Genomic DNA, 15,426 nt, shown 5'->3' on the forward strand with positions numbered 1-15,426 from the left:
AATTCAAAAAGGAAATATTAAAAAATTTATATCTTGCATGTATAACTTGATTCAAAGACAGGTAATTAAACAAGGAGTCCATAAGTCAAGACAAAAATGGGAAAGTGATTTGAATATTAAAATTGAAGAAACAAATTGGTCAAGACTATGTCTTGATAGTATGACAAATACAATAAATGTTCGGTTAAGATTAGTGCAGTATAAATTTCTACATCAATTATATATTACACCACAAAAAAATAAAAAAAATTAAATCCAAATTTATCGGATCAGTGTTTCCGATGTAACCAGGAAACTGGTACTTTTTTTACATTCGACATGGTCTTGCTCTAAAATTCAACCTTTTTGGACAAATTTAAGACTTTTACTGGAACAAATTACAGGAACACAACTTCCTCATAATCCAATATTATTTTTACTAGGTGATATTGAAGGGATAAAACCGAAACTCAAACTAAATAAGTATCAGAAAGAATTTATAAAAATTGCACTGGCAGTAGCCAAAAAAGCTATTGCAGTTACTTGGAAATCGGATACACATTTAAGTATAGATTCTTGGAAGAAAGAAATCTATGGTTGTATTCCATTAGAAAAAATTACTTATAATTTAAGAGATAAATATGAAACATTTCTGAAAATTTGGAGCCCTTATTTACAAAAGACAGGATTAAATATATAGATGCTCTGAAGATGAAACAATTGGTTATTAGGGGAAAGAAATAAATATACATATTAAAGTTGTTACGAATTCCATGGAGCATGTGGAGATCTTCCAACAACCAGGCATTCTTTCTTTCTTTCTTTTTTTTTCTATAGGGCAGTTAGGGGGGAGGGGTTAAGGGGAGGGGGTAAGGGTTATATACATTGTTTTTTCATACTTTGTAACCATTTAAAAATGCAATAAAAAAAGTTTTAAAAAAAATTTAAAAATTAGTTAATTCCTGTTTTACTCCCCACACTGAACTGGGCTCTAAAAAAAGGCACAAATGCCACCCAGTTGGAAGAAAGCAATAATCTCAGCTATACCGAAAGAAGGCAAAGATAATTTGGAATGCAGGTCATATAGACCAATATCCGTTCTTAATGTAGATTATAGGTTATTTACCTCCATCATGGCCAAACGATTACAGGAGTTTCTACCCATACTGATACGTAATGATCAGACAGGTTTTATACAACAACGCCAGACTCAAGGCAATAATGAAGGACACTTCACATTATGGATCATATACGAAAAAAATAAAATCAAAGCAATAGTGATAAGCATGGATGCTAAAAAAGCATTTGATTTGGTTAATTGGAATTTTCTTTACAAAGATTTACATAGATTTGGTTTCCAAGACACAATTATTAAAACTATACAGACACTATATGACAATCCTACTGCTGGGATTAAAATCAATGGATATTTATCAAATAGTCTTACCCTAGAAAGGGGCACGAGACAGGGTTGTGCATGGTCACCACTACTCTTCGCGTTATATCTGGAACCATTACCTCAATACATCAGACAAAATGAAGATATCAGGGGAATTACTACGAAAGGGACAGAGCATAAATTGGCTTGTTATGCGGATGACATTTTGATTTATCTAGGGCGGGGGTCGGCAACCCGCGGCTCCGGAGCCACATGTGGCTCTTTTACGTCTGTGCTGCGGCTCCCTGTTGCTTTGGGAAATAATTGGTTGTGGCGACCCTTTTCCTGGCACATCCGAACCGACTCACAATTAGATAGCCTACGGGGGTTTGCAAGCACAGAGCTTTGGAGCCTCTGCGCCATGGGGGGCCGGTTGAGGGAGGCTTAAAAGTGAGGCTGAAGATTTCGAATAAAGTTTTTTCCTTCGACTGCAGTTACCGACTCCGTGTCGTAATTTTAGCGCTGCGTGTAGCACACCGCTACATGGTCAGTATTTAATTAAAATGTATTTTATGTTAGTTTTTGAAATGTAAATCTAAATTTGAAGATTATGGTGATCTTGTACAATCTAAATAAGACGTTGTGGCGACCCATTTCCTGACACATCCGAACCGGCTCACAATTAGCCAGCGTTCAGGCTAAGGGAGATAGCCTACGGGGGTTTGTGAGTACGTGTCTTTTGCAGCATCCGCGCCCATGGGGGGCGGGTTGAGGGAGGCTTAAAAGTAAGGCTGTTTAGTTCGAATAAAGCTATCTTTGACTGCAGTTTACTGACTGCGTGTAGCACACTGCTACAACGTGTTTTTATCGCTGGCTGTCCAGAGGGGAGGTGCTGAAACGCTTTGTCGCGTGTCTGGAAGAAGTGAAAACTTTCCTGGGCAGCAAAGGGCTCACCTTTCCTGAGCTGGAACAGCCAGAGTGGCTGGAAAAGCTACACTTCATGGTAGACATGACAGCGCACCTGAACACGCTGAACACAGCTCTTCAACGGGGTAAGGACGTACAGCCCTGCACATGTTGGAGGATGTTTTGGCATTCGAGCGCAAGTTGACGTTGCTTGCCAGAGATTTACAGAAAGGCACATTGTCTCACTTCCCCAATTTGAGAGAGTTCAAACAAGGTCACGACATGATAAATTCGGAGTATTTACATTCTGCAATCATCGCAATGCAAACATCGTTTGGGAAACGCTTCTGTGAGTTCAGAGAGGAAAAAAACGCATTATCCTTCCCGGTCACTCCCCTAAGCATCGATCCATCCCTACTTGAGAGAAATGATACTTAAGGAGTCCATTTAGAATGTGCTGACACAGAAAGAGCGTGCAAAGCAACTTGCAGGGCAACGTATAAACCAATTTGCAAAATGAGGATGAAACAATAGCTTGCTGATTAAAGAAGCGATACGGGTAACGGGAAGACATGCTTAACGGTTGAACAATAACGGTGTTAATGAGCTGAGGCTGATAAGTGGGCCAAAGGGTAATCACATTTGTAATTTTGTAATGAGATTAAGGAAGAATGTCTGCACCTCACATGGGTGCAACTCACAAAGTCGTAAACAAGTAGGGTATAAAAAACTGTGCAAAGTGTAATTCGGCACTCAATCTAGCAGGAGCTGGTTGGGTCCGACTCTGCAGACTCGAAAAATAAAGTTTACCGTTCTGCAAATTGCTGAGACTCAGTGTGTTTCTGACACTACTGAATACGACTGCATTGTCAGGTGTGAGTCAACCTGAACAAGGATGATAAATATTTTAATTGCCTATTATTTTACGTATATTCATATGTTTTCATTGTTCAGTGAAATAGTCCTTTTATTTTTCAGGTTGACAGCTGGCTGACGTTATTTTTGGTTTGCTGCTGGCGGCAAATTTAAGTTTGGCGTTTTTCATAAATACAAGAAGGACTCAAATAGACGTCGAGTATTTTACTTAAAAGTAACCTTCAACCCAACGTCTTTTTTTCGGAGGTCAAAATGTTTTTGTTGCATGCAGAAATGTAATTTCGTTTTCTCTGCAGGAGTTCATCAATTTCATAAATGCAACACATTATAGTTTGTTTATACATAGCATAAAGGCAAAACAAAACGTTGTATGCAGTGTTATTTCATTTTATATGCAAACGGGTTTTGCGGCTCCCAGTGTTTTCTTTTCTGTGGGAAACGGGTCCAAGTGGCTCTTTCAGTGGTAAAGGTTGCTGACCCCTGATCTAGGGCAACCAACATACTCTTTACCTAAATTGATGCAATCCTTTGAACAATATGGTCAATTATCAGGATACAAGATCAACATAGACAAAACCCAATTACTTTCATATTACTATAACCCACCAAGAGAAATTGAAAGTCGATACCCCTGGGCATGGCACACAGAGTCTTTCAAATATTTGGGCATCATTATGCCAAAAGATTTGGCAAAATTATCAGAATGTAATTATCAGCCTTCATATATAAAAAATAAATCAAGGAAGATGTGGCAAGATGGAGCCTGATTCCTTTTTTCAGTCTCAGTTCAAAGATTGAGTCTATTAAAATGAATATACTGCCCAGACTGTTATATCTCTTTCAGACCCTACCAATAGAGATTAATCAAAATCAACTCACTGAATGGAACAAGATGCTCTCAAGGTATACTTAGCAGGGTAAAAGGCCGAGAGTTCATCTCAAAACTTTGCAATTAGCAAAGGAAAAGGGGGGGGATAGGGCTTCCCTTCTCTTAGAGATTATTATTTTGCAGCACAGTTGAGAGCTGTGGTATGTTGGTGCAACCCATCATATGACGTTCAATGGAAAAACGTTGAGGAGCGGGTTCTTCCCATCCACATCCAAGCAATTTTGACTGATAACAACCTGCAAAGGTACATAAGTACTATTGATAACTCACGGGTGAAATTGACTCTTAAAATATGGAAAACTACTATAAAAGAATATAATCTAGAGGGAGATATTGCAATTCTTAAATGGTGTGCATACGACTCTGATTTTACACCAAATAAATTGGATGCTAGATTTAAGGACTGGACAGCTAAAGGAATAACAGTTCTTTGCAACATAATGAAAGAAGGAACACTGTTCAGTTTTGAAATGCTTGAAGAGAAACACTTATTAGAAAAACAAGATTTTTTAAAATCGGTATTTACCGATGCAACAATATGTTACTAAGACGCTTAAAAATGTAACCAAGGCAAATACATGCTTGATAGAGCTCTTTAGAAAAGCATATAATACAGATAATGGTTGTAGAATCATTTCAAGCATGTATAAGGGGTTGTCAAATCTTAAAACACATTCGACTTCATACATTAAAACAAAATGGGAGAAGGAGGGATAATTATATCTGAGGAAGAATGGACAATATGGAGATATCAATGGAAGTGTACCAATTCACAGAAATGGAGGGAGTTTGGATGGAAAAACTTGACAAGATATTTTATTACACCCTCTCAGAAATCCCATTATAATGGTAACCTCCCTGCTTGCTGGAGAAATTGTGGAAATCATTATCATATTTTTTGGGACTGCCCTGTTATCAAAAACTATTGGAGGGATACACAATGCCCTACAAGACATCTTTAAATGCGAAATATCCTTGTTGAGTAAGACCACATATTTTGGTTATATACCTCAAGAATGGTTGAAGAGAGATAAATATTTAATAAATATACTGTTGGTGGCTGGTAAAAAGACTCTTACTAGGAAATGGGTTATCACAGGAGAGCCCAACTTTAAATACATGGATGGAAATTACAATGGACATTTACAAAATGGAGAAGACAACAGCAGCTGTTAATCATAAGCTGGAACAATTTGATACATACTGGGAAAAATGGTTTAACTGCATAATGCCCATTAGGCCTGATTTTATTCTCACAAATCAATGAATCTGTTGTAAAAAAAATCACTCCCTACTTGTACATAGTTCTTTCCTTTTGCTTTTTTCTTTCCACTCTTTTCTACAAGTATATACCCCAGATAAATACTTTGTGGAGATTTTGTGATATACATGATATATATGTACAATGTCTGGAATACATCTTATGGAAATAAAATAAATTACAAAAAAAATTATAGCCACCTGGGTTTCTATGCAGAAACACCAGCAAGTTCTCTGGACCGGAGCTCATCTCAGATGGACCGAAAGACTGTGGAACCGTGTGCTGTGGTCAGATGAGTCCACATTTTAGCTAGTTTTCGGAAAAAACGGGCATCGAGTTCTCCGTGCCATAGATGAAAACAACTATCCTGATTGTTATCAGCGAAAGGTGCAAAAGCCAACATCTGTGATGGTATGGGGGTGCATCAGTGCCCACTGCATGGGTGAGTTGCATGTATGTGAAGGTACCATTGACTCCGAGGCAAATATTAGGATTTTAGAGAGACATATGTTGCCATCAAGGCAACGTCTCTTCCCGGGAAATCCATGCTTATTTCAGCAGGACAATGCCAGACCACATTCTGCACGGGCTACAACAGCGTGGCTTTGTAGACACAGAGCGCGTGTGCTTGACTGGCCTGCTGCCAGTCCAGATCTATCTCCTATTGAAAATGTATGGCGCATCATGAAGAGGAGAATCAAACAACAGAGACCACGGACTGTTGAGCAGCTGAAGTCTTATATCAAGCAAGAATGGACAAAATTTCCAATTGCAAATCTACTACAATTAGTATCCTCAGTTCCAAAATGATTAAAAAGATTAAAAGGAAAGGTGATGTAACACAACGGTAAACATGCCTCTGTCCCAACTTTTGTTGTGTGTTGCAGCCAGCAAATTTTAAATTTATGTATATTTACAAACTACAATTAAGCTGGTCAGTAAAACTATTGAAAATCTTTTCTTTGTACTTTTGTCAGTTAAATAAAGGTTCACATGAATTAACATATCACAGATTTTTGTTTTTATTGCATTTTGGAAAATATCCCAACTTTTCTGGAAATGGGGTTTGTAGATTGGCGAAAGATATATGGGGTGGAGAAGGGGGAATCTAACAGGAGAGGACAGAAACCATGGAAGAAAGAAAAAGTGCAGGAGCACCACAGAGAGGCGATGGACAGGCAAGGAGACAAGGCGAGAAAAGGAAAAGGAGATGGGGAATGAATGGATGGGGGGAGGAGAGAAGACAACAGCCTTGACAAAAAAAAAGCCATCCCGACCATTGAGCAAATCTAAGGACAGCTGCCATAAGACAGCAGCATCAAGGACCCACCCACCCATCATCCAGGCCATGCTCTCTTCTCGTTGCTGCCATTGGGAAGGAGGTACAAGAGCCTTGGGTCCCATACTTCCAGGTTCAGGAAGTTATTGACCTTTAACCATCAGGCTCCTGAACCAGCATGGATAACTTCACACTCCTCAACACCGTACTGGTCGCTGAATACAATCAATGCACTCACTTCCAAGGAGTCCATATCTCATGTTCTCAGCATCATTTATTTTGATATTTGCACCATTTGTCTTTTGCACATTGTTTGCCAGTCTTTGAGTGTAATGTAAATGTCTGCTAGAAAATGAATCTCAGATAATACTAAGTATTATCAATATCTTCAGAACAAATTTACTTTGAACTTTTGAACCCACTCTCTCCATTCAAAGCCAAACTAACACCAAAACCAACGAGACATTGGATTGCATCGTTTTGCACTCATTGGTAATTTTGTCTGCCACTGTTTCAGAAGGCAGACTATTTGAACTGACTGGGATTGTTTTGCCTCAATTTTTAACAATTGCAATGCTGAAAAGCAGCACAAGATGCTCCCCAAATATTAATTCTATCCTGAAACCATTATTGACTGGATGAGGAGATTCAGCTCTTCCCTCATGGTGGAAGGAAAAATAAATGTGGATAAGAAATGGAACATGTTAGATATTTACTGGAAACATAAAAGGGGAAATTAATATTTTCAGCAACAAGTACATTTCTAACATTTTCTGCTCCACATATAACAATTACAGCACAGAAACAGGCCCTTCTAGTCCATGCCGAATGCTTACTCTCACCTAGTCCTACCGACTTACACTCAGCCCATAACCCTCCATTCCTTTCCTGTCCATATACCTATCCAATTTTACTTAAAATGATAATATTGAACCTGCCTCTACCACTTCTACACTCTACACAGCTACCACTCTCTGAGTGAAGAAGTTCCCCCCTCGTGTTACCGCTAAACTTTTGCCCCCAAACTCTCAACTCATGTCCTCTTGTTTGAATCTCCCCTACTCTCAATGGAAAAAGCCTATCCATGTCAACTCTATCTTCATGATCCACACTACCACCTTAGTATCATCTGCATACTTACTATTCCAATTTACCACCCCATCATCCAGACAATATCATCCCACACATCAGACAACAGCTAAAAAACACACACAATAATCGCAACCATACTGTTATTATCCCCTGAAGTACAAGCAAGACCACTACGTAAAGGGAAAATGTTCCGAAATCAGATATTCCTAAAATAGTTAAATGCCACATCCTCAGAATTAGATGCTTTTCCAGTCCCAAATTCATAGGCCCAAATAACTCATCTTGAAGCAAAACTATAGTTTTCATTATTCCACAATCCACTCTACAAAATAGTGATACAAATTCAAATGGTAAAATTAGACCTTGTTATACAGTCACTCTGAACTGACATTGTACGATTTGTCAATTTTATTTTAGCAATTATATAAATTCTTGTAATTTCCACATATCACATAGCAAATCCTACAGAAAAGCATCTAGCCAGAATGAAAGACATTAATCCTCATTTTTTTTAGCCAGGGATTTCATTGGGAAAGCCAGTCTCCAACATCTACTGTAAATGAAAAGATAAGTTGGTGCTCCTGAACTGTTGCCTTCAAACAGCCGCAAGGCAGAGTTTTCTTGGACTTTGTTCCTAAAACAATAAAAACTACAGCATGTGGAATATTTCCAAGCCAGGATGACATACTGGAATTGTAACACCTAAAGTGTGATCAAAGTGATAAAGGAGTTTCTTATGTTATTTGAAAGGACCAAACTGGAGTTATGGAGCAGAGTATTATGTGTTAGGCAGGATTAAAAAAGAGGCGATATTATTTTATGGGGTTAACGTAGCATTTTGTTGCAAGAGAAGGTGAGATAGTTATGTCTGAGAGGAAAACAAGAGACAAGTCCCTGGGAAGCTAATGAGAAGGGTGATGCCAAAGGGGAGACACCACTCAGCATAGAAGGGCCATGTTATTTCAGTCAAAGTATATGATCAAATTACATAAATGTCACCATATACAACCATGAGATTCATTTTCTTTCAGGCATTCACAGTAAATACAAGAAACAAAATAGATTCAATGAAAGACCAAATAGGTCAGACAACCAATGTGCAAATACAAAAATGGGAAAAATAAATAATAAGCAATAAATATCGAGAACATGAGATGAAAAGTCCTAGAAAGTGAGGTTGTGGGAGCAAGGCTGTCGAAGGCAGTACTGCAGGTTTTCAAATGGGAGAAAGGGGACTATCGTGTTTGTTGTTCTGTGAACGGGGTGGGGGGGGGGGAGATGGAAGTGTTGTGAATGCTGGGAAAGGAAGTGAAATATTAAAGTGTAGGGATGTTTGTTTATAGGGAGTGAGTAAACAGAAAATACCCTGTCCTGTGGCTGAATGGAGGGCCGATGGCCATTTACGGATTTGGATCATAGACCCTGCTCCATTCACTGCCGATCATTTCACTGTAGTAGGAGATAATGATGCTATTGTATCGGACAGGATGGCAATCCTGTTTTGGCAGCAGAGGCCACGAGGCGGGAAGGACAGAGGGGAAGGGATCTCCTTGTGGAAGCGGGGTCGGGCAGGGTGAGGGGGGGGGGGAAGCTCTTTGTGGAGCTTGAACGGAGGCTATGTTTTACAAAAATCTGGAAATAGCGAAGCTGAGGGGGGGGGGGGTTATTTTCAGAGCGCGGGTCACAGACCCAGCTCCCCGCGCAGTGCCTCCTACCCACTCCACGGATGGCTCCCGGAACCCTGCTCTTGTCCCAAGAGCCCCGGGCCTGAAGCTCGGCTCCCTGCAACTCGACCACGAATCCCGGGCCTGAAGCTCGGCTCCCTGCAACTCGACCACGAATCCCGGGCCTGAAGCTCGGCTCCCTGCAACTCGACCACAAAGTCCGGCTCCCTACGCTCGACCATACCCCCTGCACCAAAGCAGCCTCCGGGGACCTTTCACCTGTTCCCCGTACTCACCTCATGGCCCACGGGCAGCTGAGCAGCCCTAGCCCTGTCAACCCCTTCGCAAACGAAGCCACACTCAGAGCCGCCATTGTGCTGCAACCCGAGCCGCGGCACCGGGGGATTGTGGGAGGAGCGGTCGGGAAGACGGCGGCTGAGTAACGGTGTGTCCGAGCAGATCGTTTCCCCTCTGGCGCCTTTATTCGTGGTTCAGCCCGATAACGGTGCGTCGGTTATTCCCCCTGTGGTGAACTTTGTGCCTGTCTGGACACGCCCCCTGCTGACTGCTCCTGTGCCTCCTCCCACTGACCCCGGTATAAAGGCGATTGGGGCCTGAGCCCGGCCCTCAGTCTCCAGGATGTAGTATGGTGGTCACTCACTGTTTGTTCCTTCTTCCAGTCAATAAAAGCCGCTATCTCGCCTTTACGTCTCAGAATGAGTTATTGATGGTGCATCACCCCCCCCCCCCCCAGTATTTTCAGAAATATTTGAGTCAGGCAGCTCAGAAACCTTCCGACCAGCTTGTCCTTGCCGACCGGGGTGGTGAACTGATCTGATCCCATTTCCCTGCTTCCAGTACATAAATATACTTGTGCAGATGACAGTAAATTCGACTTTAGGTTTTCTTCTACCTGTACCTGTCTAAGTGTCTTTTAAACTGTAATTGCTCCTACTTCTACCTCTTCCTCTGGCTGATTGTTCCATTTATACACTACCCTCTGTGTGAAAATGTTGCCCTTCAGGTCCCCTTTAAATTTATTACAACTCAGTTAAATCTATGCCCCTCAAGTTTGGCCTTCCCAATCCTAAGAAAAGTACTGGCAATTCACCTTATTTTTGCCCCTCAAAATATCATAAACCTCTACAAAGTCTCCGCTCAACCTTCTACGCCCCAAGGAAAACAGTCCCACCTACCAGTGTCTCGTTACAACTCAAGCCCTCCATTCTGAAAACTGCTTGTGAATCTTTATGCACCCTTTCCAGTTTAATTGCACCTTCATATAGCCAAGTGATCAGAAATGCACACAATACTCCCAAGTGCAACCTCCCCAATGTTCTGTACAGTTGTATTGTGCCGTCTATCTTCCGAAAGCAACAAGACGAATGGAGCCACAGACACCATCCGATCTGCGCCTCGTGATGATGTATTGTAAACAAACGCACTAGGGGAATTTGTTTTCAGAAACAAAAACCCAAGACAGCTGATTTTCTTCTCCCATTCAGACTAGGAATTGGATCACCAGGAAATGGATCTACATTGGTAGCTGCTTGCAGGGCTTTGCCTACCAACTGGGATGTGGCAGGAAAGTGGAACACCCAGAGAAAACTTATTATTAAGGTATGAGCAACACACACAAAATGCTGGAGGAACTCAGCAGGCCAGGCAGCATCTATGAAATAAAGTAAACAATCAAAGAAGAGTCTCAGCCCTAAACGTCAACTGTTTACTCTTTTCCATAAACATTGCCTGGCCTGCTGAGTTCCTCCATCATTTTGTGTGTTTTGCTTTTATTTACAGCACCTACATTTTTTCGTATTAAGATGTGAAATAATCTATCAGATGATGACAGAAATTAGGTACTGTAAACTTGCAGGAAACAGGGACACGAGCAAAATAAAACTCAATTCCAGGCAAAGTCAGAGATTTTGTTCATAGCATATAGAGTCTCAGCCTTACAGTGCTAGGCACTCAGGTTTAATCCTGACACCAACTGATGTGTTGAGTTTGCACATTCTCCTGGTGACTGTGTGATGCACCATCAATAACTAGGAGACTGGAAGTGAACAATAGGCTTTTATTATCAGCGAAAAGGGAGCACGACATGTTGAAGACTGAGGGGGGGAGCAGTGCCCCAATCGCCTATATACAGGGGACTGTGGGAGGAGCCACAGGAGCAGTCAGCAGAGGGGCGTGTCCAGACAGATATACGTAGTTTACCACACTGTGTAGGTTTCCTTCAAGTGTTCCAGTTTCCTCCCACTTTCCAAAAACACAAGGATTTATTTGGTAGGTTAATTGGTCATTAAATTTCCTCTAGTATGTTGGTGAGTGGTAGAATTCTGGTGGGAGTTGATTAGAAAATGGGAAGAAATAACAAGATGTGATTAATGTTTGATTAGTGTAAATGGATGGTTGGTGACTAGTGCAATCTCATGGGTTGAAAGGCCTATTTACACACCTTATGACTATTGAGATCTCTTTGGTTGAATGGGCAATGTAGCTGATAAGAATTTAAGAGAGCCTAGGTCCATCTTGACTTTTTATCTTTTTCTCTTCCCTGTGCAGTACATTTATTTTTGTCTGCCTGGCATAGTCTTTGTACAGTATGTGACTTTTCTTGCATTTTCTGAAAGTTTCACTTTTAATCCTGCATTGGTCTGGTGTATGTGAGCCCCTACCATAATGGTAACATTATTTCTTCTACCAGTCAGGTTTTTGCTTAGATGTTGCAATTTTGTTTATGCTCACTTTTATTCCTGACTGCAATACAAATATGTCTCTGGCTGCTGTTTCCATTGATACAGCAATTTCTACAGCTCATTCCAATGTGAGTTGTGCTCAGTTAGGATACGTTTTGAATTCTTGCTTTACAATTCCACAAACTAAATGATCTCCCAGTGCATAATTAAGCCTATCATTGAACTGGCAATACTGGGACAATCTCATCAGGTCAGCCATGTAAGTTGAAATGGACTCCTCTTCCTTTTGATTTGCTTCTGAAACCTAAAGTGTTCTACAATCAACAACGGTTTTGGTTCTAAATGTTCCTGTGTTACTTTCACACTATCAGCAAAGCTCATTTTGGCTGGTTTGGTTGGAGCAGTCAAACTTCTAAGCTAATTAAGCTCTTGTACCTGTTACACTCAGCAAAACTGGTACTCTTTTCCCATTGTCTATTGCATTTGCTTTAAAATACTGCTGAATTCGCTCAGTATACATCCAATTATCTTTCGTGCAATCCGATGTGTCTGTCCTTCCGCTGTAGCCTGCCATTTCTGCTCTTTATTTATTTTTTGTTTTTATTATCTGGGGTATTCACTGTTTATGAACCAGTAAACTTTGTCCATTTTCTGCCTTTTTAAAATTCAACTATCTCTCTCACGCAAAGAAAGTGTGCTACGCTTCAACAGATAGGCTGTTGTCTCAGGATCATTTTAGAACTTCCTCGTTGCCTCTGTTATGTTTTTTATAACTCCACAAAAGCAAAAGCACAGGAGACCAGGATAAGCATGTACTCTTCCTTTTTCACTCCAATGCAGCGCTTACTTAAAATGTAATGGGATAATGATGTATGCCATTCATGTACCTTTATATATAACCTGTAATGAATTATGTAAACAACAAATAAAGGTTAATCAAACAATATATTTACAATATTACTCAAATTTTATTTAAATATTAATTACACGACAATTTCAGTCAGGGGATTCTGAGAAGGTCAAGAGGACAAACTACAAAAAAATCTATTGGAATATTGTCCTTTTACTGACATCGGACTAGCCATCAACCATTTGTTTATAATGGGCTGCAGTCTGCAGAGGCACCCAAACTGGTGGAATGAAGTGCTGCCCAAGAGAACTGACATGAATAATTTGGGAAATACAAACCAACCAGCATTTTGGTCATTTAGTAATTCAATTTATTTATATAAATTATTGATTATTTAGTCATCCATTAAATTTGTTTTTGTGAGTAAAGAGGCATTTTAGACTTAAACAATCAACAAAACAAAGCTTCACTGGGTTTCCTGATAATCTCTCCCGAAGTTCTTTTCCTCAGTAAATTTAAGCAGAATGGTTATATGGACCTTTTCCAATTAGCTTTATAACATGTTTTCAACTTAACTGAATGTTCAACATATTTATAGGAGCAAATGGCTATTGCTAGGGTGCCTCCAATTTGCACTTTAAGCAGTCAAGATTGATTTGTGTTAGCCATCATAATCATTTGACAATTATCCTGGAAAAGAATTTGAAGATGAAGATGTTCTCGTTAATTAACCTTCAGCATCATCACACTAATAATCAAATATTTTCACAATCAGCTCGTTAATGCCAAGACAATTTCCTGTCATCCATTGATATTTACTTTGAATTTTAATGATCTACTCCCAGTGGTTCATTTGTGCATAAATCATTTTTAGGAATTACTTTGAATTTTAATTATCTACTCCCAGTGGTTCATTCGTGCATAAATCATTTTTCGGAAAGCTTTGTGCACTCACGTCACAGGTGTTTATGGAAAAGGACTAGGTTTACTCATAGACTGGGAATTCAAGAGGCACCTATTTTGCACCATTCTGTCTATGTTTTATATTTCAAAATGACATTTTCAAATGTATATAGTCATATCCTTTAAAGAAAATCTTATGTTGCATAGAAAAATTGGAATCTATAAAGTTTGAACTTATTGAATTCTCTCAAATATCAATAAACTATTGTGAAATGAATAATTTTAATTAACTGCATTTAGATAGATCATCTGATACCCTGAACAGTTCAACAAAGGACCATGAATGAACACTGTCCACTTGCCTGCATAGTACAGCTCAAATAACACTTCATCATTAACACAAGGCTGTCCATTTGAATAGTAGCCCATCACTGCAATATTTACTTCTTCCTCTACGACAGTTCCATTGCTGCAGTGTGTATTAACAACTTGACTCATCAAACCTATAATCTCTACTGCAGTGGGTGTTTGATAACAGCAGCAGCTGCAAGTTTCCTGCCAAATGACACACTCCTGTGACTTAAAATATATTCAATTTTCTTCACCATTACCAGGATCAAGAATTTCGTACCTAATATTACTTCAGAAGCATGTTCACCATTAGGACTGCATTGGTTCCTGCTGACAGATGATACCTATCTTCAAGGTAGTTAGAAATAAGTAATAATTAATAGTCGTATCAAAATGGCACAGACCCCACTAATAGATAAAAAGGAATTTGATCAATAAATCTATAATATCTTAAGGCCATAAATGCTATAAAATATATTTTTGAAAGGTTCAATTTATCTAACCAAATTTAGCTTTAACATGGAATCCACAAGAAGTCATTTAACTAAACTTGCAGTTTAATTACATCACAAGTGATCTTCATTATAACTCCATTATCTTGCTTGGTTTCATAATTCTCAAAAACCTGACTGAAGAACTACCCATTAACCACAATGACCTCTCCACAACAAGCTTGACAGGCTACACTAGTTTGTGAATTTATTTTATGTTCAATGTGAAAATCCAGATGATTTTTATATATTCTGGATTCTCTCATGAGACAATAGAGGTTCTGGTTACCTTAATATAATATTTTAGTTATTATTTTATGAGGATCAGCTCTTAATCATTCATATTCAAAACAATACTGGTGTAACCCACCTGTTCTTGTAATTTAATCTTTCTTCTTTGCTCAAATATCTTCTGACGAATCTACATGACCTCCATCCTTCCCTTTGCCCAAACACCAATAAATTCTTCTTGAAGAGCATTTGCCAGAAAGGCACCTGATGTACACATGATTGGGTTTAACAATTTCAATTTTCTTTGCCTGGAGGGCCTTGTGCGCAGCTCCTCAAATTTTAATAGAATGCAAATAGAGTGCTTAGCCCACTGTTGTACTCTCTCTACACTCATGATTATGTGGCTGAGTGTTGCTCAAACACCACCTATAAATTTGCAGATGACATCACTATTGTTGGTGAAATCTTGGATGGTGCAAGAACGTATACAGGAGTGAGATCAGCTGATTGAGTAGTTTCACCACAACGACGACAAACTTGCGCTTAGCTAAGTCCAAAGAACTGATTGTGGATG

At 39.6% G+C, this 15,426-nt stretch overlaps 1 protein-coding gene across 2 annotated transcripts in view; it reads right to left on the reverse strand.

The window, feature by feature from the left end:
- The window catches only part of tfam (transcription factor A, mitochondrial), a 61,941-nt gene extending 52,052 nt beyond the window's left edge, over positions 1-9,889 (reverse strand). Inside the window, exon 1 of one of the 2 annotated variants that reach the window (XM_059947426.1) lies at positions 9,621-9,889. In XM_059947426.1, coding sequence (XP_059803409.1) covers positions 9,621-9,697 — 77 coding nt within the window. In that variant the 5' untranslated portion in view covers positions 9,698-9,889. The remainder of the gene's footprint in view (positions 1-9,620) is intronic. The other variant, XM_059947425.1, reaches the window with a different exon arrangement.
- Between the last annotated feature and the right edge of the window lie 5,537 nt (positions 9,890-15,426).

Source organism: Hypanus sabinus, chromosome 22 (genome assembly GCF_030144855.1).
Source record: "Hypanus sabinus isolate sHypSab1 chromosome 22, sHypSab1.hap1, whole genome shotgun sequence".
In the NCBI taxonomy this organism is placed as follows: domain Eukaryota; kingdom Metazoa; phylum Chordata; class Chondrichthyes; order Myliobatiformes; family Dasyatidae; genus Hypanus; species Hypanus sabinus.